The sequence below is a fragment of the Belonocnema kinseyi genome, chromosome 9 (genome assembly GCF_010883055.1).
Source record: "Belonocnema kinseyi isolate 2016_QV_RU_SX_M_011 chromosome 9, B_treatae_v1, whole genome shotgun sequence".
Taxonomy (NCBI): Eukaryota; Metazoa; Arthropoda; class Insecta; order Hymenoptera; family Cynipidae; genus Belonocnema; species Belonocnema kinseyi.
In genome coordinates this window covers 79,099,097-79,123,217 of record NC_046665.1, presented here as the reverse complement: position 1 = coordinate 79,123,217, position 24,121 = coordinate 79,099,097, and the positions used below count along the sequence as shown (strand labels likewise).

At 30.1% G+C, this 24,121-nt stretch overlaps 5 protein-coding genes across 8 annotated transcripts in view; 3 read left to right on the top strand and 2 right to left on the bottom strand.

Moving 5' to 3' along the window:
- Positions 1–3,611, bottom strand: part of LOC117179672 (surfeit locus protein 4 homolog) — a 6,356-nt gene extending 2,745 nt beyond the window's left edge. Inside the window, exons 1-2 of the mRNA XM_033371693.1 lie at positions 3,443–3,611; positions 1,496–2,170 (exon numbers count right to left, since the gene is read on the bottom strand). Of these exons, the coding sequence (XP_033227584.1) occupies positions 1,496–2,170; positions 3,443–3,493 (726 nt within the window). The 5' untranslated portion in view covers positions 3,494–3,611. The remainder of the gene's footprint in view (positions 1–1,495; positions 2,171–3,442) is intronic.
- A 403-nt stretch (positions 3,612–4,014) lies between these two features.
- On the top strand, positions 4,015–8,895 carry LOC117180877 (ubiquitin-like protein 5). 2 transcript variants are annotated; one of them, XM_033373443.1, is made up of 3 exons: positions 4,015–4,088; positions 8,251–8,443; positions 8,700–8,895. In XM_033373443.1, the coding sequence occupies exons 2-3, from the start codon at positions 8,266–8,268 to the stop codon at positions 8,741–8,743; spliced, it is 222 nt and encodes a 73-aa protein (XP_033229334.1). In that variant the 5' UTR covers positions 4,015–4,088; positions 8,251–8,265; the 3' UTR covers positions 8,744–8,895. The 2 variants fall into 2 exon arrangements, with proteins under 2 accessions (XP_033229334.1, XP_033229333.1); XM_033373442.1 differs by lacking the exon at positions 4,015–4,088 and adding an exon at positions 7,701–7,945.
- Positions 4,663–7,144, top strand: LOC117180876 (protein BUD31 homolog). The gene is made up of 3 exons (XM_033373441.1): positions 4,663–4,864; positions 6,581–6,703; positions 6,825–7,144. Exons 1-3 carry the CDS (start codon positions 4,771–4,773, stop codon positions 7,040–7,042), a joined length of 435 nt encoding a protein of 144 aa, XP_033229332.1. The 5' UTR covers positions 4,663–4,770; the 3' UTR covers positions 7,043–7,144.
- LOC117180875 (uridine-cytidine kinase) overlaps positions 8,755–24,121 on the bottom strand; it is a 23,704-nt gene continuing 8,337 nt past the window's right edge. The window contains exons 2-7 of one of the 3 annotated variants that reach the window (XM_033373440.1): positions 21,790–21,909; positions 20,810–21,023; positions 19,786–20,042; positions 14,771–14,916; positions 14,451–14,597; positions 13,456–13,589 (exon numbers count right to left, since the gene is read on the bottom strand). In XM_033373440.1, the coding sequence (XP_033229331.1) occupies positions 13,456–13,589; positions 14,451–14,597; positions 14,771–14,916; positions 19,786–20,042; positions 20,810–20,941 (816 nt within the window). In that variant the 5' untranslated portion in view covers positions 20,942–21,023; positions 21,790–21,909. Of the gene's footprint in view, positions 9,557–11,004; positions 13,590–14,450; positions 14,598–14,770; positions 14,917–19,785; positions 20,043–20,809; positions 21,271–21,789; positions 21,910–24,121 lie in introns of those variants that run through there. The other 2 variants (XM_033373439.1, XM_033373438.1) reach the window with 2 other exon arrangements.
- LOC117180874 (torsin-1A) overlaps positions 21,592–24,121 on the top strand; it is a 12,561-nt gene continuing 10,031 nt past the window's right edge. The window contains exon 1 of the mRNA XM_033373437.1: positions 21,592–21,967. Coding sequence (XP_033229328.1) covers positions 21,772–21,967 — 196 coding nt within the window. The 5' untranslated portion in view covers positions 21,592–21,771. The remainder of the gene's footprint in view (positions 21,968–24,121) is intronic.

The window sequence follows — 24,121 nt, the reverse complement described above, 5'->3', positions numbered from 1 at the left end:
CAAAGTTTTCGGCCAAAAATATTGTGCAGTTTGGAAGTAACGCACAGGAGAATTGTAACATACATAACCTCCAAATATACACACGTTGTTAGCAATATCAAAAAATTTTTTGAAAAAAAAACAGAAATTAAGTGTGCGGGGACGTCCATGAGCATGTTCGCTATCATTTCCCAAATTTTTAAGACAAAATATTGATTATTCTAGAAAAAAAGCCGTCGGAACCTAAAACTGGTAAAATCGATACTAATTCCTAAGCGCTATGCAAATTAATCAGATTTTGCTAAATTAAAACTTTTTTGAATTAATCCAAAAAAAAGTGTGTGGGGACGTCCGTTAGCATGGTCGCTATCATGTCCCAAATTTTTAAAACAGAATATTGATTATTAAAGAAAAAAAGCCGTCGGAACCTAAAACTGGTAAAATCGATAATTTTTTAAGTATCACATGCCCTTAAGGATTTTAAAAATCTCTTTCAAGTCTGTCCGACAAGTTTGTTGTTTCTTCAAGCTGCTTTACTTTTTAGGATAGAATTTGAAAGCAATTATTCAAACTATTCAAAATGCGGTCTAAAATTATTAATTTTATACTAACGAAGATTTTAGTACAGTTAAAAATCGATTTATCAACGTTTATTACAAATAACAGTAAATATTATTCACTATTTTTTCGTAATATTTTTTGAACTGTGAGTGCCAATGTTTTTATAGAATTTTCCTAAACGCTTTATAATAATTTATCATACTCTAAAACGAGAGAATGTTTTGAAGCGTTACATTTAAAATGAAATAAATCTTGAATTTAGTCATTTATCCCATATTTTTCAATATTTGTATCTGTTCTGCATATATTTTAAAAAGATTATTGATTTTTTTTTGTTTTATCATAGTTGCATGTGATGTCACGCGACCTTTAGCAGCGTGTAAAATCCATATCCATCGCAAAAACATTCCTTGATCACTTAGTTTTATATTTCCATATTCTTTGGAGTTAAACTTTGATTAAAAAAAAATTATATATAGGTCGTTCGGAAACTTGTTTTAAAAAATCTCATTGTGTAAGATGATCTACTTTTTGTCAATCATCGATTACTATTACAATGTTAAGTATAGAAAAAATTACAAAATTATTTACAATATTAAAGTCTGTTCGCAGTCTCTAAGAAGATTAGTACAGTGGTACAAAAAGTGCCTTGAAATCTCTTTATTATTTCTATAGGCAACAAAAGATAAATTCTATCTTATAATTAATTATAAAAAAAGCAGCCAACAGAATTATTTCTTCTTTTAAACGAGAAGTTTCTTTTATAATAGATTTAAAAAATGGAATTGCCTTCGCATTTCAATAAAAAGAATGAATAGCAAATAGGCACTTAACCAGCTCTATTTCATCAAGGCCAATTAGCATTTAAGGAGAAAGACAGGTTTTCAAGGTCACTAGATACCTTGCGATGCTATTCTGAATCATAAAATGAAATCTTAGTTGAACTTTGTTTTACCTGGAAGAAGTCGTACTTAAGGAAGTCTCTGAGAGGTTTGTAGTCAGGAATTGTCCACCAAGCGTTGTGGTAGAAGTTGAGGGACGACAGAAGAAGAACGAGAAGTAAAGCACTGAGCTTCGTTTTGTAGCCAATACAGACTAACAACATCAAGATGCTTCCAACAATGTCCAGTAGGATTTGTAGGAAACTGACCTCGAAGCGAATTAAAGTTATGAACATAAAAGCCAAGAGAATCCTTCCAGCGAGTTGCAGAATATTCTTGGGTCTGTTTTCACCTAGACTTGGAACACCCGCGAAGAGAGATCGGCTGTCACTTCTAGCTTCTGCCAAGACTAAAGCCAGAGCTCCAATGAGAGCCAGATTTCTGAATAGGAAGTGCATATCCCAGAGGATGCTGTAGGCGAATGTTTGAAGGACGACGATGAATAAGAGAACACCACAGGCGATGCTCACTTTAAATCTTCCAATTACCATTACACAACCTCCCAGTTGACCAAGTAAATTGATGAGGACGAATAATGTGGCTAGGAACATTCCACAACCCCAGGACATGTCCATATACTGCTTTTGTTCATGCCATTGAAACCACATTCGTAATCCATCTTCTAAGAATGTTGCTATCAGACAGAGCCGTGCCATCGTTGGCAATATGTACTTCCCATTGCGAATCACCTGAAATTTTATAAAACAAGACTTTTAATTTATTTTTAAGACATTTTTTTGTCAAGTTTTTAGGATTTCAAAAAGATGTTTCACTTTGGAACATTTAAAATAGTAAGGTCCTCAGACTCGTTATATCAATTGACATGCTTTTCAATTATAAAAAACTCTACTTTCTAATTTAGATGATTAATTTGAATAATTGTTTGGTTGACTATGAACAATGCAAAAATGTTGATTTATATTGCAAAGAAAAGACTGTTAACAGAAAATTCAGAAAAATTTGTTTAGAAACGAATTGGAACAATATTTATGGATAAAATAGAATTGGGAAGAAATATTTCGTTCAGAACTTCAACTACATAAAAACGAAGACTTTCCAGTGTTCGTCAAAATTAGACCACAAAATCTTTTTAGTAAACATTCTTTAGAGTGACTTTATAAAGTAGTTTAATCTGAAATATTGCAAATGCTCAAAATTTAACAAGCAGAAAAATACTTTCAAACCAATATACATATTATAAGTTTGCTACCGAATGTAAAATATTGGTGAAAGGTATCAGAGATTCCAAAAGCTTCCAAAACACTCTCGCTGGTTTTAAGTAGGTCTATGAAAGCAATCTAACCAGATTGAGAACTGAATGAACACGCACATTCTAAATTTTCAAAATTCCAGAGTAACTTATAAAAAAAAAGTAGCACCAAATAATTTTTCTATGAATGGCACACTGACGAAACCTACATTTGTTTCCTTATGAAATTAATGCCATTAAGCCAAACAAAAGTAGGCCATCAAGATTCAATATTGATACCAGTCCATCCTGATACAAACAATTAATCTCTTCAATCATCATCTCAACACTTCCCTAGAAGAACAGTTTACATTCCAGAGCTCAATTTTAAAAAATTCTACAAGTTTCTGTCATTTTTTTCGAATTTTGTACCCCATTGTTCTCTGACAGTGTGGTAGCATGTTTAACCGCTCATAACCATAACCTGCTTATCGCACGCTTATCGCGCAGAGAATAATAAGAACAAGTGTCGTAGAAATTCAATAGTAAAACTGATAATAACTTTAAAGCACTGATAAAGAATAATTTAAGTGTTAAGTATAAAAATATGTGTCCGGACCGGATTAGCAGGTTAAGATGACGTTGACAGAAAAATTCTAGTTTCTCATTCTCACTCTGGGCAATCACAAGGGTTTTTCTTGACAAAATTTCGCTTGGTGCCCGCCTGAGCTTTGAGAATGATAAGTCCTGAATATATATTGGTACTTTTTACCTGATCTGCAATATCCTCCGCTTTAGAAAGTACCTCCTGCTGGATCACCATCGTGCTTTATTTGAAAAACCAAAAGTACCCAAACCCATGCACTCACACACTCACGTGTCACTCCGGTACGCGCAAACAGACACAAATGCGCATTCCACACGGTATTTTCGTAATTTCGATGTGTAGATGTGGAGTTTACGTACTTCCGGGACCAGGGCCGCGTTTTGAAGGTTAGGTTCTTTGAAACTTTCTCTCTTCGCTCTCCGTTATTTTTCTTTTTTTCTTTTTATTAATATATGTCATTTTTCAGCTGTAATCTACACGGTTTCAAATAAAATTATAAAAATTGAAAGTTCAAAAAGTTTAGTTAGCGGTATAGGTTGGTGCAAAATGTTTTCTTCTCTGTTAATTTCTTTCCGAAATTATAAAAATGGATACTTTCTTGTTAATTTGATATAATTTGGATACTTGAAGAAAATGTAAAGAATTATAGATAAAAATTGTTTAAAATTATATTAATTCTTGAAGAAAATAAAAAAAAAAAAGCCGAAGGGTGCCGGAAAGACTTGAGCCGGCTCTGAAATCTGCACGAAAATACTAATTATCACGTTGATTGTTGACGTGGTTGATAGATATTCACCGTAAAAAGTTACAGGTACCAGTTTTAACGAAACAATCATAGGACATACAAAATATTCTGTAATTTTCGTCGCTCTTTTCGGTAAAATTACCATGATTCTGAGTGTGAATTTTGTACAAAGTTCACTTGTATATTTTTATGTCCTATTGCCCTATGATTGTTATGGGAAAATTATGCTTTTATTGTAAATTTAATACAATTTGCAGGGATATTCATTCAAGAAACAGTCAAAATTTACAATAAATGTATAATTTTCCCACATAAACCATGAGAGAAAATTACACATCGAAATGTATTTTGCATTCACATAAAATTTTTAGAACTGATATTTATAAATATTAATTGCGGTTAGAGCGATTTCAATTTGAATTTCCTTTCACATGCACAAATATTTATTGATTTCTCTTTTATTTTAGTGAAAATGTGGTCTGTAATTATCTCTGATTTATTTCAGATGATAGAATTCAAAACTGTTGGATTATTAGATGATAGAATATAATTTTTCGTGAATTTTTTAAATCTTGCGCTATTGGTACTGAATTGATTTCAGTAGTCTGGCGCATGTGCAATTAAACATGGATGTGGGGGGAGTGGGGGAGAATGTACTTTTGTCGTTTAGTTTGGTGTCATTTCTAGTTTGCATTTGTGAAAGTTTTAGTTTTTATTTTGGAGCTGTTTTACAAAACTAAAACTCAAGATGCCAAAAGTGCGACGCAGCAAAAAGGCACCGCCAGAAGGTTGGGAATTAATTGAACCCACTTTGGAGGAATTGGAACAAAAAATGCGTGAAGGTAAGTCTTGTCTAATTTTGGTTATGTCTGTTTATCCTGTTTATTTTTTATGTTTGATTAAATTCAGCTTTACATTTGTAAATGGGCATGTTTTGGATGATTTAGAGTGAATGCAATAAGATAAATTACTTGGTGTAATTGTTAAATATATAATTTGATGATATTCGATTTAAACAATGAATAAAAACTTGGAATATAACAAATTTGTTTAGATTGTTTTGGAGCCCATTTTTCTATGGACAATTACGCCATAATAAATTAAGTGTGGAAATTTTTAATGAAAGGAGCATTAAATTACTTTAAATTTAGTATTTGTTGCTGTAAAAAACAGAACTTTACATGAAGAAAAGCATTTCAAAATTAATAGGCCTTATTATTGTATTATATTATTTGTTTCTTCCAGAATATTTACTTTTTAGTTTGGCATTATTTTGTTACAAATTCAACAATTTTGTTAAAAAGTCATCCTTGTTGTCTTTTTGGTTTGAAAATTCATATTTTTTGTTAGTATGTAATTTAATTTTTTTTTCAATAATGTAACTGTTGATTGAGGAGTCAATTACTTTGTTTGAAAATTGGCCTTTTCGTTGAATTTAAATGTTTCTGTTTTGTTTTTCAGTTAAATGTGTTTTTGTTCAAATATTTAACATTACAGTATTCGTTGAGAGTTCGTCTTTTCTGGTTGAAAATAAATTTTTTAGACTGGAAATACAATTATTATTCTAGTTGATGATTCGTCATTTTAGTTCAAAATTCATCTTTTTGGTTGAAAATCTCACTATTTTCCGATTATTTTACTCAAAAGTAATTTTTTTGTTACTAAAAATTATTTTTCTTATCTGAGAAAGTTACTTTCCAAGCTTCGGTTGAAATGGGTGATTTTTATTTGAAAATTCAACTATTTATTTGAAAATGCATTCATTTTGTTCGAAATTCGCCTTTTTGTAAGAAAGTTAATCTTTTCCATTGAGAATTCGTCTTTTTGATTTCCGATTCATCACAGTAGTGATATTTTTTAGTTGATTATGTAACTAATTGTTTGAGAATCCATTAATTTTGTCACAAATTTGTCTTCTTTGTTAGAAAAATAATCTTCTTGGTTAAAAATTCATCTTTTTGGTAGAGTATTCGTCTTAGTTGTTTCAAAATTCAACTATTTCTTAGTAATCTTTTTTTTTGAAAATTTCAGTATTTCGTTAATAAATCAATTATTTTGTTAACATTCTAATTATTTTGTGGAAGATTAAAGTTTTTCTTAAATTCATTTTCTATTTTATCACAAATTCAACTATTTTGTTCATAAACCTTTTGGATTATTGGATTGTTGTTGAAAAGTCAACTTGCTTCTAAAATAATCAACAATTTAGTTTAAAAATAAATTGTTTTGTGAATAATAATCTTTTTCGTTCGAAAATTCAACTGTTTAGTTTAAAACTCATCTTTTTGGATTGAAAATGTATCTTTCATGGTAGAAGTCATATTTTTTTATTAATATAAATAAATCTGAAATTTTTAGATTTTAATTGGCAATTGTTTTTATTCTTTTTATAAAAGTTTCTATTTAAGAATCTTACCAAATTAAAATTCTGGCCTATGAATATTAATAGTCAGGGAAAAGGAAAAATTGGTCAGGGAAAAGTCGAGGAATTTAGAAAACGTAGCTTTTTGGCCACCCTGGTGATTAACTAATTAACTGTTTTTTGTCTTATTTTTCAGCGGAAACTGAACCTCATGAAGGTAAAAGAAAACATGAATCGTTGTGGCCGATTTTCAAGGTCCACCATCAGAAGAGTCGTTACATTTACGATTTATTTTATCGTAGGAAAGCCATTAGTCGAGGTGCGCATCATGATATTTTATCGTTTTAATATATATTATATTTTTTATGGCAATCAATAATATTTTTTTTCTTAAAATATTAAATATGTCAAATGTCTAAACTAAATCTTCTTTTTTTTAGATCTTTACGAGTACTGCTTAAATGAAAATATTGCAGACAAAAACCTCATTGCTAAGTGGAAAAAAGTGGGATATGAGAATCTGTGCTGTCTTCGATGCATTCAAACTCGCGATACTAGTTTTGGAACTAACTGCATCTGCCGGGTACCGAAATCTAAATTAGAGGAAGGAAGAATCGTTGAATGCATTCATTGTGGATGTCGAGGATGCTCGGGTTGATTTTTGTTAATGACGTTTAGTTTTTCATTCTTCGACTCTTTATCTTATTCAATTGTTTGCATCATCTTAATTAATCAAATAGGATATACATTGTAAATACAATAAACATATTATTTGACTTTACTTGATATTAAACAATTCGTTTAATTTACCCTTTACCTTATTATTTACATATTCATATCCAGCTTTTAGTGTTATAGCTCTCTTGAAAAAATTCTGCTCATTGTAATAAAAATATTTTGAGTAAGGAAATAAAGGCCATGTGAACGTAGTTCCAATTTGTTTTCAAATCTAACTTATGTTCACACGAAACGCGATACCGAGTTGAAAATTTGGAAATTAAATGAGAAACGCCGAGAAATTATGGCCCTAAATGTCTATAATTCTGAGGGAAAAACATTTGTTACAAAAAACTTTATATTTGTGAAGGTTTACGACCAGATAAACGTTTCTAGGTGCTTCCTATTTAATTTACTAAATTTTCAATTTGATATCTCGTTTCGTGTGAACGTAAGTTGGGTTTGAAAGAAACTTAGAAAAAAATATATTTTGAGGTTATGTTCACATGGACGAAGAAGAAAAGTTTATTTCGAATCGAAAATGAGGGGGGTGGGGGATAAAAATGCCGAAAAAATTTCTCACGCTCCGTCGGTAAAATCGATTCCTAGCAAGTAATTTTGGTTCGCTTGGCCCAAAAGATATGTTTGGCATTCTCAGATTGTTTTGTATTTCGATAATTATACGATAGTGAACTGAACATTTTTATAGTTGTAATAAAAATAATAAATTCATGGATTTCTAAAGTGCAGTATAATTATTCTTCAATAATATATAACCGATTTAAAATACGTTATTTATATCTGCAAAGGAGGGAAAATAAAAACTTAAATTTATTCTCAAACAGTAAGTATATTATTATAAGTTTATGCGTTAAAAAAAATGATACCGTTTTAATCAGATAGATAATCATATTGGACATGAATATATCAATAAGAAAATTTCTTGTCTAAAGATTTCCACGATTATTCTACCAATTACATGTTCGGTTTAACTTAACCTATAAAGTGGCAGTGAAAGTGTTGATGAAATATTATGTCGATTTAAAATATGTATGATAAATTTAAATTATAATTTTCATTTGGTCACGAAATTAAGAAAGTTTTGAAACTTGGTTTCTTCTTTCATTCATGAAGTTTATTATTTTGCAGGAAAGTTTAGAAAAAATGTTGGAAGTTGTGTGTAATGATCGACTAGGAAAAAAAGTTCGCGTTAAATGCAACAATACAGACACAATTGGCGATTTGAAAAAGTTAATCGCTGCTCAAACCGGAACACATTGGGAGAAAATAGTACTGAAAAAATGGTACACGATTTTCAAAGATCACATTACACTTCAGGACTGTATCCTTTGATTCGTTAATTTAAGTAGATTTTTACTCATTTAAAACTAATTTTAAACACTATTCACCATTTTCATGCTTCCCGATGAGTCACTTTTTCCATAATTGTGTCCCAATATTATTTACTTCATAAAGGCATTTACCCTAAAAAAATAATGGTCACTTTAAAAAATAGCTGGCATACCTGAAGTTGCTGTTCTGCATATTTAAAAATATGTTCTAATTTTATCAAGTTTTCTTTAACATAATATTTTTAGATGAAATACACGATGGGATGAATCTGGAACTATACTACCAATGAACGGATGTATCTAAGAAATTAAATATATTTTATTATTAATTACAATTTTTTTATTCGTGACACTGTATCTATAATCTCTGCTTCAGTTTTGATGTACAAAGTTAATGAAGTAACTTGAGAGAATGAATAAAGCCGAGATTCAATTTGAGTATACAGTCAAAGATTATACGTTTATGCATAAAAACTATACATTCCCCATTCTAAATGCGCGTATCATTGATCACACTTTTCTTACTTCTAAGTTATTTTGATACATCTTTTGTACATTTTTAACCAATCGAAATTAATCGAAATTATTAACGAAATTAATCTCACAAATAAAAATTCCTTATCAAGCACACTATGAAAATTACACGCAAACGTAATAGAAAAACAATATCACAGCGAGAATTCTATGGCAATGACAGCAAAATTTCACTGATTAAAAACCCTAGTATTAATAGAATTCTACACTTTAAAGTGTAGATTTGTAGCTAGTCTGAACTTTCACGCGACTTTCGCTCTTTTTCAATTAAAGTTAAAACAGTTAACTTATTCTTGCCATTTCCGCATAATTCGCTTCATCAATTGGCATTTGTTGAGCTTTTTGATTCTGCCCTTGAAGTACAAAATAAGTGAGCATTTGAACAGATAACAATTAAAATTGCTAATCCAACACAAAATATTTTTTGTAACTGCTTAAAATAATATTATTCTAATGAGGCCTTTTGTGAACTCCCTCGACCTTTTGTGGACTTTCTGACTCCAGTATTTCCATGCTATGTCGGTTGCTTAGGATATCTCGTATGTGTTGTACAATCAAGTCTATAGCAACTGGAACAGAAAATATAAGCAGATGAAGAAAATTATTATATTTAAGACGCAATTAAACTCCAAATTAAAAAAAGTTAGATTCACTAATGTTTAAATTTAAAGGAATAATGATCTAAATTTTAAAAGTTTAAACCAACTGTGAAATTAAAAATCAGTGTAATAATAATTTTCCATTGTTATTTAATTCAGAAAGACGAGTCAAATAATTCTTAAATAAGAAACCAGTCCATTGAACGTACGTCATTCTTTATTTTTTTTTATCTTTTACATATTTCTTTATTCGGTGTATAACATTATGCATTCTTAATTATATCGCTCTTGATACATAAAATTAAAAAAAAAAGTATCTGAAAATTATTTTCGAGTATCGTATACTTGTAAGTATAAATGAAAGCAGGGTGGCCGTTTTTATCCACACAAATTTCCGGGCATTCCCTTGTTCGCAAACATTAAAATAAAACCTGAGCTGCAAATCATTTTAAGCAATTTTAAGCTCGAAATATTACAAATTGATCGAATAAATTTTTTTTTATAAACTGAACACTTCTTAACTTAAAAGTTTAGTTATTTTCATTTTAAGTAGTTAACAAATTCTCTAAAAGCTTCCAAATTTAATTTCTAAATCTTGAAAAATGTACATGTTCATTTAATCAAATTATAAATTATTTTTGCAATTTTTTCTGAACTTCTAAACATCTCTTAAAATGATTTTAATTCTTCCTACATCTTGCAAAATTAAAAATATTTTGGCTTCATTTTTGACAATTTTAAAAATATTTTTAAATATTCTCCTCAAATTAATGATTAAAAAAAATAAAGTCAATTTTCCTAGGAATCTTGAGAAAATATTTTTTAATTCTTTGAAGCCTTTCATAATACTTGAAATGTTACTAATTTTTTTCTTCGAAATCATTTGAAATTAATTTGAAATCTTTTCAAACTTCTAAATATCTCTTCAACTTATACGAATTTTGTTTAGGAATTATAAGCGTTCAATATTCATTATGCATTAAAATTTTACAACTTTACTTGCAAGTTAAATTTTCTTGCAAATATAACAATAAAAGTTGTAGTCTTTTGTTAAGTTTTAAATATTTGATTTACAACTACATACTGATTTTAAAGTACCTGAAGTTCTGAAGTTCAAATGCACGAAATTTTTATTGATGCCTTGTAAACTAGAAATAGTGCCAAAATATTGATTCAATTTATATTGCAAAAAACAGATTACAAAATAAATCTCGAATGTATTATTTTAATTGTAGCTGGAACAATATTTTTTGATCAAATGAAAATGGGAAAAAGTTATTCATTCATTTAAACGTTCTGAATTTCAGCTACATCTGACTTTACATGAAGAATAAAATATTTCTAAATATTATGCAATTGTTAATTTTATTAATTTATAACAAACAATATTTTAAATTATCCACTTGTTCATCCTTAATGTATAGTTCAATTTTAAAAATTATTATAATTTATATTCACATTTGATTCACTAAAAAGGATTTTTATCCAAGATTGTACTATTTCATACGCTTCTAATTCTTAATTGTTAATCTTTAAAACTGCATTTTAAATTTCTTTAAATGAATAATGTAAACTCAAACTTAAAATCTTGAAGTGAAAGATTTTCGAATTACATATTGTAAACTGAATATCGTAATTGAAAAAGATACAAATTCATCAAATTATTACAAAAACTGTTGAAATTAAATTTGGACAGATTTTTTCTAAAAATGTGTAAAATTCCCGGTCAAAAAATAAATTCACTACCATTTCCCGGTCGAGCGGCCACCCTCTGAAATTCTGAAAACCTACAGACGTTGTGTCAAGTGGTCAAAATTTGAGCGTTACTGCACGCTGTTTTAAATTATTTTGTACATTGTTCAAAGAATCGACTCCAATTTGAATAGATTTAATTATAATGAATCAAATATCTTAATTCAAATTTATTACAGAGTTCGTCAGAAAAATTGGTTTAAAAAGAAAATACTTGGCGCCCATGGTTAACATTACGGTTCGCAAAATTCGTCAACCTAAAGTTATAGTATGCCATGTCCCGCATCTGTTGAACTGAAAGAATTAGGTTCAAAGTTTAAGCATAATATACTCTACAAAACGTTGCCAAATATCGAAATAAATTTATCGCTCAAAAATAATCCGCGAAGAAGAACATATTAGCAAAAAATATTATATTAGTATCAATGTATTTTAATTGACGTGGAAAATTGTCTTTGGACAATGTGTAATATGAAAATCGAAAAATTCTGTTCTTTTCTCGGGATTATACTAAGCCATGTCCACAAAATATTTATCAATGACCTATCTATAAAGCAATTCTTAAGTAAAAAGTTTAACAGAATGATAGTTTACATTATTTTATTGTTTTGCAGTGCTCAAATGCAATGAGTTATTCCCAAATTATTGACTTTCGAGTAATATTCCGATATTTACTTTTAAGACTAAAAATATTTTTTTAAATATATCAAATGGAAGTGAGGTTGTCCATATAGAATATTTTCTAAGTTGGCATTTTTTCTGTTAGTGCAATGCAAAAAGGACATAGCGTGATATAATTATAATTTTTAATTAACGACAATATTTTATGAAAAATCTGAAAATTTTCTTTAAAAACAAAGTTTAATACTTAATGGGTTTAAACATAATGGTTCAAAATTGTCTAAAAGTGGACATGGCGTAGTATAACGATAGGGCGACGAAATATAGAAGAATGTATAAATTAGCGATAATGCTAATCATTTATTATAATTACAATACAGAATACACAATAAAATAGGTGAAAAATCACTACTGGAAATAATAAAAAGATCATAAAAGAACTAGATACTGAAAGGAACTTTATCAGAAGTCGAAATTATGTAATTGACAGGCAGAAAAAAGTAGGCCAGCTTATTTGTCCGACGTTCCCATTCACGAAGTGTGTTTGTTAACAATTTAAAAAAAAGAACAAGGCGTTTAGAATAAAAAGAGTAGACACTAATAATGGAATGTACACAGGAAACATTTATCCCGAAGGCAGTTTTTTTATCTGAAAAGCTACTTTGTAAAATTTCATAATATAAAATTCATTGCCACACACACTTCATCCCAAAGGTTGCGGAAGTCCTATTTTATGTATTGCAAATGTTGAAATGTAAATATTATTCAGTCAGCAATAACCAAAACACACTTCAATTCCAAAAAAATCTCGCACAGAGTTCTTAGAAAATGGACAATTTCTTGAAAAATTAAAAATTCCTTACAAAACTTGTTTTCACATCATACAATTTAGCAAGATACAGGAATGTAAAATTTCATGTTGATACAAACTCGACGGACAAACAGCCGTTGCCCAATAAAAAAAGTCTGGTGTAAAGACAGTGTAAAATACTCCTACGAATGAATCAGTCTGCAGATACAATGTAAAAACTAGAAGAGAATACTTGACTAAATTAAGCTTTGCACGATCAGGGTGTCCATTGAGAATAAAATTTGAAATTCTCTTACGTTTCCTGGCGTTCTCTTTTTTTCCGATTAAAAAAATTCACAGGGCCTTAAATGTTTTAAGCATATTAAAAAGGGTAACTCTGACAGCATTTTAATTTTTTTTTAATGACATTGAAGTTGAACGCTTTGAAAAAAATTAGTTGCTGCAAGATTTGCTGACTTTCCCGACAGCTGGACACCCTGAAGATGACGAAACGCATCGACTGCATCTCCGGCGAAGGTATCATACTCCTAGTTGGAATTTAAAATGAAATAGATGCCGACAGTTGGCTTTTCCCGGCAGTTTTTTTTTCATGGTGCGAAGACTTCGGCGGAGATGCAGCCGCTAAGATGCGGTAGCGTCTCAATATTGCAAAGGTCGATATGAAGCCTTGAACGGCCTAAGCTAGTCATCTGCTGAGGGTGTCAGATGATGTCGAAGTGCGCCTTTGCTGGTAGATGTATGGATGCTGCGCGGACGAATGATCAGCCTTTTTGATACGCAAAATGTCCAAGATGTGATGCACTATAAGGTCTATCGCCACTGAAAACATACAACAACCAAACCATGTATGTTTTTAAGAACGAAATCGATCGCTCACTTTTCGAAAGTTAACTTGATTACTCAGTGCTCGCAGATTAAGAAGAGACTTAACCCTCAACCACCGGGCAGCACCCACTAAATATCAGCTTTATAGACTTTGTCAAAGAACCAATTCTTCAAAAGTTGTCAATTTACCTGCATCTGAGGTTCCTTCCTTCAAAGTCTCATTTTAATATTTGTGCGAAACTATCCACATTTATTCAGTGAACTGAGCTCGATTTTTCAATAAGCGACTCAGATGCAGATTTCAAAAAATGGAATGGTTACTGCTGTTCATTTCGTAGTACCCGGTCGGTCAGAAAACAATTCTAGAAACTTCAGAGAAGAGTAAAAACTTGAGAAGTAGAGAGCAACTGTTCAAAATTTTTAGTCTTCTTAGAAAGAATTTCTTATATTTTTTGTTTGTTTACGGAATGATTCAGGATTTAGGAATTGTACAAGTGATGATTCTAAAGATTTTTCTGGAACACAGAGATAGAACTCTAAATCGGAACGAGTAGCTGAGCGAAATGAGTGTTATTGATCAAATACTGTGAGATAGAAAGGCTTTTTTTCTGAAGCTATGAGTTTCGAAAAAAAACTTCGTTGGTTTTCAGAATATAGAAAGAGGGTGCTGTGATAGTTTGAGAAGAGAATCTAGAAGAGAGACGTTAGTTCTAAAGCGACTGAATAAAAATACAAAGTTCAGATTAGTATTGGCTATTGTTAGTCAGATTTATCATTTAATATAGTTAAAGTTTTGTTTACTTTGTCGATCAGTCCGCAATCTGTAATAAAATTTATATAAACTAGTTCATTTACCAGTATTGTCAGCTCCTCTGGGTATGATGACGTCGGCAAATTTTTTAGTTGGCAGACAAAATTCTTCAAAAGCCGGTTTTACGTAATTCATGTACTGATTCAGGACAAATTCCAAATCTCTTCCTCTTTCTTTTATGTCTCTTGGCACTGAAAAAGATTAATATGGGTTTTTATTTTTATTTGGGATTTAGAAACGACCTTTAAAATATACCATCTTTCAAGTGCTTTAATTATAAAATAATTCAAGTTTTAAGAAAGTAAACGCTAAAACTTTTAAATTTTATACGAATTTCGAATGTGCAAATTAATTTTAATTTTACCTCTTCTCGCTAATCTCGTGTCCGAATCTGTATCCACGAATAGTTTCATGTGAAACAAGTCTCTTATCTTTTGGTGATAAAATACGAGAATGCCTTCAAACAAAACTACATCCGCTGGATATATCGTCGTTATCTGGTCTTTTATTCTACAACAAAAATTGAGCACATTCGTTTAAACATTAGACGTTTGTTATTAAATTTTTTAAATTAGTATTGATTCGGAATTAATTCGATTTTATTAAATATTTTGAAGTACATTAAGAAAAAGATAAACTTAAAAGAGTCAAATTGTGTAACAAAATTGCAAAAGATGACTTTAAAAGAAGCATGTTTGAAAACAAAATTAGTAAAAAAAAATATACTCAAGAAACTCAATTTGTATTGTTTAGAAATATGTTTTTAAATAAAAACATTGAAGATAAGACTTCAAAAACTGTGTGTTATGAATTTGAGATTTTTTCTACAATGTTCCTAGCAACTAGGTCATGTCACAAGTTGAATTCAAAGTACACAGTTCGAGAAATAGTTCAAAAATAGTAAGCTTTTGAAAGGCTTTCAAACAAAATTTCTCCATTTTTGAACAAGTAATTACGTTTCAAATTAAGCAGTGATTTTTAATAGTATTTTCGCTGATTGTACTGATAATTTCTGACGAAGGTGAATTTATATTTGTTTGTCTTTAATATTTCTGAGAAACTTTTGAACATCTTTTCAATGGTTTAAACATCAATACTAAGAATTTACAAAAAAAACTCTTTAATTTGCATGTCCATAAATCAACCTTTAGAATTTCTTTAACTGTTAATCAGTTTGAAATATAAAATACTTTTTCCAAAAGTATTATTAATTAAATAGTTACATTGGACAAAAATTTAATTCTTCTGAATATATTGATTCCAAAAGATACCACTCTAGTTCAAGGACACAAATTATACACATAAAAAAATTCGAACTCTAAAGCTACAAATTTTGCCATTTGAAGTTATAAAAACTGAGCTGAAAATCATTTTAGGCAATGCTAAGCAAAAAATATTACAAATTGAACGATTATAATTCAAATTTGAAATTATTTTTGAGATTTTTTGAGATTGTTTCAGAACTTCTATACATCTTTTAAAATAACTAGAATTTTTCCTGAATTTTCTTTAATCCCGAAAAATTAAAAATATTTCCTAAAATCTCCCAGAGATTCCTAAAAAGCTTTTAGATTTTTTTATTGAAATCTGCAAAAATCTATACGATGTTTTAAATTAGGCCGTGGGCTATTTTCACCGAATTTTCGACACGATTAGCCAGACTTTTTTTGTACACGTAGATACTTTGTTTAAATTATTTTAAATCATTTCCACAATTAAATTAATTTTTAATCTTTTCAAAATTTCTAAATATCTTCAACTTGTTCGATTTTTTCTAAGAATTATAGGCGTTCAACATTTATTATAATCAAAATTTAACAATTTGACTAATTAAGTTTTTGCAAATAGAACCATAAAAATTATAAAGTTCAAACTTTACCCTTTTGTTCAGTTTTGAATATGTAATTTATAATTCGTTTATAAAGTTCAAATCGAGCGTTTACATTTTGTTTAACTGCTAAGATTTTCCAATGGAAGCAGTTCAATTTTAAAAAGCATTATAATTTGGATTCACGTTTGATCACCTAAAAAGGTTTTTTTATCCAAAATCGCCGATTTCAAAATATACTAATTTTTAATTCCTTAAAACTGCATTTTTAAATTCTTAAAATGAAAAATGTACTATTAAAACTTAATTTCCACAATAGAAAATTGGTAAGTGAAAGTTTTTCGAATTATGCATGGTAAACTGAATAATACCATAATTCAAAAAGATAAAAATTACTTACAATTTTAAATGAAACCCTTTTAACCACAAGGAAGTAATTTTTCTTCAAATCTTATAAATCCATAAAAAATTACACAACAGAAGTCTATTTTTTAGTAATTTCATCTCTATCAAAAAATAATTTTTTTTTTAGAATTACTTTTTGGAAACAAAAACCATATGTGAAATTACAGAAAAAATCGATCATTGTGTTTAGATAAAAATTTTCGTTAAAATGACCCAGAACCGATCTTTCAAGAACAGTACAATAAACTGAATCCTAAAAAACGACATGTCTGTTTATGATATATTTAGAAGCATTTTTTTAAACATATACTTAAACAAGTTAAATTGCATAACAAACTTGCACAAGAAGACCTAAAAAGATGGACATTTAAAATAAATCAGCTTATTAAATAAATATTCAAGAAAGTCAATTCGTGTAACATTAATTGCACAAAAGAAGTTAAAATGAGAGAAATATGTTTCTAAATAACATTGTAATCGGCTCATTAGAGACAGTTGTATGACACATGAATAAAGAGGGAGTTACGGAGAAATTTATCTCGGACCTCAAGGTCTCCAAACAAAAATAAAATCAATTCCACAAATACTTCGATATTTGATATCAAAAACAGACTTCTCTGAAAATTATGCAATACTTCCACTTGTACGGAATCAACAAAAGAAATCTGAATTGCAAAAACGCAAGGTGCGTACAAAATTCAGAGGAAGTGTCGAGTCGGAAGCAGGAACTGAATGGAAATTCAAAATAAGGACGTTCTTCCGTTCTGAAAAATTTCATTTCCTCATAATATTTTTGTTTATTAAATAAACCTAAATATACTGAGTTGTCTTTTTTCTTAATCACGTGCTGCCATATCGATATAACTATAAAACTCATATCTCCGAGTTCCGAAATATCATTCGAAAATCCGCCAAACTCGAGTGTCAATCTATCAATCAATTTCAAATCTTTTTTTTTTATCGAATAGTGCAATTGTTACTCCGTACTACAAGTGGCTCGTGAATTAAAAGACTTATTTTTCAAAACGGCTTTCTAATCTCTGAAATGGAAAAGAAAGTCATGTGCTTATTTATTGTGGGGCTTCTAATGGTCGCCTGCCTGGTTGAATTGGAAGCTTGCAAAAAGTGCAGAAGTCCCTTGTACAATGGATTTGGTGGATATTTTGGAAATTCGCTATACAATGGACTCGGAGGAAATGGATGCTTCGGAGGACAATCGTACCACGGAGGAGGATTTCCGTACCACGGAGAACTTCCATACCACGGAGGTGTTCCGCACCACGGAGGAAGATATTCATTACTCGAAAAAGAACTTTCATTCCTCAGAGGAGCACACAACATGCTTGGAGGAGGACATTCTCCATTGGGAGGCTATGGAGAAGGATATTTTCCATTGGGAGGCTACGGAGGAGGATATTCTCCATTGGGAGGCTACGGAGGAGGCCATTCTCTATTGGGAGGCTACGGAGGAGGACGTGGTGGTTATGGGTATCCCATTCCCATCCCTATTGCTGTTCCTGTAGCTCTGGCTACACCTTTCTCAACACTTCAACACGGATATGGAGGAATTGGACGTGGCGATGGAGGTTTCTTTGTAAGTCGGACTTTTTCAAAATCATTAGACGACCTCTTTATTTGTATTGTATCGCAGTATTTTTATTACTACTACCGTTAAAAAAGCCCACATGGGTTGAAATTGCTCAATTATTTAACTAGAATCGTAATAATCACAATAACTCTATTTTGGAAAACATTTAAGGTTGAGTAATTTCAGATCAGTCACAGCATTTCTCGTGGAGCAAATATGTAATTTTTTCAGAGGAAATTGGGAACTAAATATTTTTTCAATTTGCGAAAAAAAAACATGTGTCCAAAGTTATGGTAATTTACTTAATTTCTTTCAAAACTGTATAACTTCTGACTGAATTGAGATAATTATCATTTTATTTCATATTCAGATTTTAAAACTTTGAAAATAAAAAAAAATAGTGGCGGTTTTTCTGAAAATATTTAAAGTAGATTTTCTCTAAAAATACACACTTATATTTTTTGCAATTTTGTTGCTGAATATGTACTTAAATAGAGAAGACATCTTGTGAGTTTTATTCCGACTTTAAAAATTTATATGGAAAATACCTCTTCCTCTTTTGTGATATTTTGCATCGTTTACGAGAAAAAATTAAAAATTATATTTTTAGGCAACAAGATTCTCGTAAGCTCAAAAATAGTTCAATTTGCATAAAACCTATAAGATATCCTTCTTATACAAGCAGAAACTGTAAAAAATTGAGAAAAAATAAAAAGATGCCGTTTTCCCGAAAATATTTGTTTCCATGGTTTTTTACAGTTTCGGCTTATATAATAAAGATACCCTTCCATTTTTATGCCAAATGAATAATTTTTGAGACTGGGAGAAGTTTTTTCTAAAAATACTTTAAAAAAAAGACTTTTTCGTATCTGTCATTTGAGAGAAAAATAAGAAAATTCTATTTTATGAAAAAATTCTCCTAGTCACAAAAGTTATTTATCCTGCATAAAATTCATAAGACGTCTTCCTTATGAGTGTCAAAATAAGAAAAAAATTTGTAAAAAATATAATTGAGTTTTCTAAAACAAGATTTTCAATATTTGCACGAAGCACAACATACAAATACGCATACATTTGTAAAAAATCTGGTTTTCGCAAATCGAGAAAATAAGTATCGGGTAAACATTTTATAACTGAAAAAGTTTTCTATTAAATGATTTTAGTCGCAAGTGATAGCAACTTAATTTACTTTGAGCTTCGAATAACGCATTCAAACCGCTCGATAATGAAACAAAACAAAACTATTTTACAGGAAGATGAATACATTCCCCGAAGACGTCCTTGTAGGTGCGGGGGTTACAGGTCTGAATTGAGGAGAAATAATACTAAACGAAAAAGTTACGAAGATTACTGATAGTAAAAAGTAAATACTGACGAATTGCATGAATGTAATTATGTGAATGTAATTATGTTCATTGTAAGATAATACATATATATATTTTATTAATACTCTTCTCTTATTTATTTTTCCATCTACCAATCTAATACATCTGCATTATTACTTTGCTTGGCTTTTTCTCGCCAGACTTAATATAAAAGAAAGAAAAGGAAAACTTACAAACTGTTAGTTCTGTAATCATAGGCAGGAATTTCGCATTTGATCCCAGCACGAATATCCTCCAGAGTTCGAAGTATAAAACTATCATCAAATGCGTCTGGATGGTCAAAGTTGAACTGTCCTTTTTCGGCTTTCATCTTATCTTCTTTGGACAGGTCTTTGTAGAAACTGTCTTGTGATATGCATACAACTTGTCGCTGGTCATGGTCTTTGTCTACTTGGCCAAGTTTCTCCATTATGCGTTTGCATACTGTCGACTGAAATATTCAGATACGAAAATCGAGGTATGTAATTTTCCCGTTAACCTTCGCTTAAAAAATTAAAAAAAGAAAATGAATCATCTGGATGTGTACTGAAAATTTTTAAATAACTTTTTCGTAAACATAAACATTAAGATTGATTCATTCCGCTTGAACAGGTGCCATAATTGTTTAATAAAATAAGAACATTATTTTATTTTTTAAGAACAGTTGAATGAAATTTAAAAGCTGAGGGAAATTTTTTTTATCTTTCTTCATATATTGCGATAATAAATTAAAATAAATTTTCAGTAAACTAAGTTCAGTTTATTCAAATATAATGAAAACGCATATCATAATAAGTTGACATAATATGAAAAAATAAGTTTCGCGACGTCACAGCAAATGTGCCAGATTATTGATTAAATCCATATTATATAAATAAATACAATACATGCACACAAAGCATTAAATTATTTCCATGTACAATCATCTCCGCCGAAAGTTATGTGCAACCGTAAACTAATGATTCAGACAATTAATTTTTGACTTCAAATAATAAACTACTGTTTTTAATAGTTACATAAGAACCATGTGATGACTGATTGATTATCATTGAATTTTAGAAAATTCAAAACAATTAAAACTTCCTTGGATAAACAAATGAATTTGTAACTCCAAATATTCATCTGCAGAGGATAGCTCCTTCGTACAACATTCCTCTCCTGGAAATTTCATCACAATGTTTTGCGATGGTATTGAAAACGTCAGAAAAATAGACTTACCTTGCCGCTGGCTGTACCACCTGAAACTCCGATTAAAAACGGGGTTTTGCCCTCGACACCACTCAGCTTGCCATTATAAGATCCGTAAGACATTTTGCGCGTTGTACCCATATGTATGGATACATCAGCCATCGTTGAAATTCCACTTTTAATTATTTCCGGGAAGAATAAGAAGCACTTTTTCTCTCTGCAAAGCACTGTAGCGCGGTTGGCTCTGCAGAGAATTGACAAACTATTAGGTACGCGCGCGCGCACGGTGAGGATTTTCGCGAACACGTGCATACAAAAACTGGTTTTTTTTTCAGCAAAGGAAAAGTGTGAAAAATTAATCCAATTACAGAAATAATAGTTTGTCAACTGTTACTTCAATTTGTCACTAAAGTCGGAAGTAATTAATACCCAATGCGATTCTATAACTATTAATAAATTATTTAATCTGTCAACGTGTATCTTATTTTATTGCCATTTTAGGAAATGCAAATCAACGTAAATAAATAACGTACGCATTACACTAAAATCGAAGCAATTCTACAAACTGGCGCGAAATTTAAAATGCAATACCTTTTCTAGCTTATAGATTTCTTGAATTTATCATTGATTTATTTCATGAAATTGGGGAGAAAATGTAAAAAATCTTCAAGATCAGCTTTGAAATTCGAGCTGCAAAACATTTATGATTGATAAGCTTATAATCTTATAAACTTTAAAACTTAAAACTTGGCATCATTGTCAAAGGGTCAAAAGGCAACACTGTAAACGCGTGCGTGTTTAAAGATTTGTGACCTTGAGCGCCTGTGTGTCATTGTGACAAGTGATTGTATCAACATAACCTATATACGGCGTGAAAAGTTTTACCCGGTATTGCATTTTGTTCTCTGTGATTTTAATATATAGGGTTTACACCCGCTTTTTCAAAAACCAACTGCATTAAATGCATTGGTCGATTTCCTTATTTTATAAAGATGAAGGATATTATTTACCAAGCCCTGTCGGTGGTATTCTTCGTTTTGCACATCCAGGATGCAGATTGTTTTATACCCCTGATTCCATTAGGATTTACCGGAGCTGGAATGGCAGGAATTTATGCAGGGTATTCTTACCTAAAATGTAAAGTAGCAGAATGCTGCATTGATAAATATATACCAGCTGATACTTCGCGTGAGTTATTTAATTGAATTTCTAATTTTATAAATCGTAAAAAGTTTACAAAAAACTTTCGTAATTCTTAAGGAGGAACGACCTCAGACTTCTGATGATCAAATTTTGTTTAAATTTAAAAAATAAGGAGGTATTGATCGCGAGTCTCGTCCAAATTCGAATAAAAGTTTGCTCAATAAAAAAAGATTTGGAAATCTGTATTAAGTTATGAACAAAGTGAAAAAATTAATTAAATTAATACCAAAGGCGAATTTTGGTTACTTAATTTTTTTTTAATCAATCTTAAGCCTTTCATAAGTCATATCAGTTCACTCTGAGTGAAAAAATACATATTTTCCATTACGTATTTTATTTTTTTGGTATGTACCTGAAGTTTCGAACGTTCAGGTGAACATTTTTTACTGATAACTATGTAAACTATAAAAAGGGCTAAAATGTTGCTCATTTATATTGGAATTCATTTATTATTGAAACAGAATTATACTGCATATTTTAAATTGCAGTTGAAACAATATTGACGGGGAAAATAAAAATAGGGAAAAAAATTTCGTTCATTTGAACGAAACGTTTATCCAGTTTATCTTCGCAATAATCTGTAATTTAAAATATTTTATGCAAAAAAAATTAATTGAATTGAATAAGTTTGACATGAATTTTTAAAATTAAAGAGTATATAAAATATGTTCAAAAAATGCCTAAGAATTTAAGGTTCAACGGCAAACAATTCGTAGTTTTTACATGAGTGAAACCCGAAATATCTCTTTTTATCAATTTAAGGTGAGTTCTAAAGACTTCATGATGAATTAAGCAAAAACTTCAGGATTCAGGATAAATCAATAAGATTCGAGGGCGAATTCCAATTGAATTGCAAAAAAATATTTTAAAATCTGTTGAAATCTTTGAAACTACACGAAATACCTCAGTTTTTAAAATAAATTCTTAGAAATGTATTAAAAATTTATGAAATTCCGTGAAATTAGATGAAATCTGATGATATTTTTAGAAATCCTAGAAAATTTATTGAAATACCTTGAGAGCTCTTAAACCCCTATAAAATCATTGGAATCCTCGGAAATCTTAAAAAATCCCTTGGAATCTTTTAAAATATTCTATGACCTTACATGTCCTGTAAAATGTTTATATATCTTTGGAAATTTTATAGAAGATTCTTTGCCCTAAAATATTTCAAACGCCGTGAAATCCCTTCAAATTAATAAAATTAATGAAAAATTACTGTGAATCTTTTTAAATTTCTTAAAACATTTAGAATCCTACAAAATGCATCACTTCTCCTCAATAAATTCTTTAAAATTCACTCAAATATTATAAAATCCCGACAAATTGTATGGTGATATTTCCTGAAATCCTAAATAAATATATTAAAATGTCTTCAAACCATTAAAAGCCTCAAAAATCTTATAAATTAACAATATATCTTTTAAAATATCTTAAAACTTCATAGGTCCTGTGAAACCTTTCAATATCTTCCGAATTTCTAGAAAATGCATGATCCTAAAATAGTTCAAACGCTTTGAAGCCCCTTCAAATCAATTTAATTCATTATTAATTCCTTGGAATCTTTTAAAATAACCTAACATATTTTAAGTCCTTTAAAGTCTTTTGAGATCCCTTGAAACTTTTTAAAGCTCTTGAAAATGCCTGTTTTGTCTTTTTGCGGTAGCAGTGGATGTTGAAAATAAAAGAAGGGAAATCACTCCAATTTTAACAAGTTTATTGTAGAAAACACAAAATGCCGTACACTTGATATCCACCAGTATTGCGGTCTAACACAAAGCGGTGTTACATGAGAGGATTTTCGTAAGGAAAGGTTTCAGTGCGGAGATCAGAAAACGAATATGAATCTCGCTCGGTCAACGCGATCGATGCTGAGGCGAACGAAGCCGAAAACGCACGAACTCAGACGTCGGGTCTGAATCGATATTCAGGAGCGTATGAACAAAAACGGCACACTATTGAAAATCCCAAACATACCGGCCACCTTGCGAGATTACACAAAGATCGCAATAATACAATGTTAATTTTGACTAAAAGTAAAATTCGGGGGAAATAGGTAAAAGAACAAGTTGCGAAATGGGGCGAACATACTCAGAACGCGCAGTTTTGACAGAAACAACTCGAACTGCCCCATCTCGA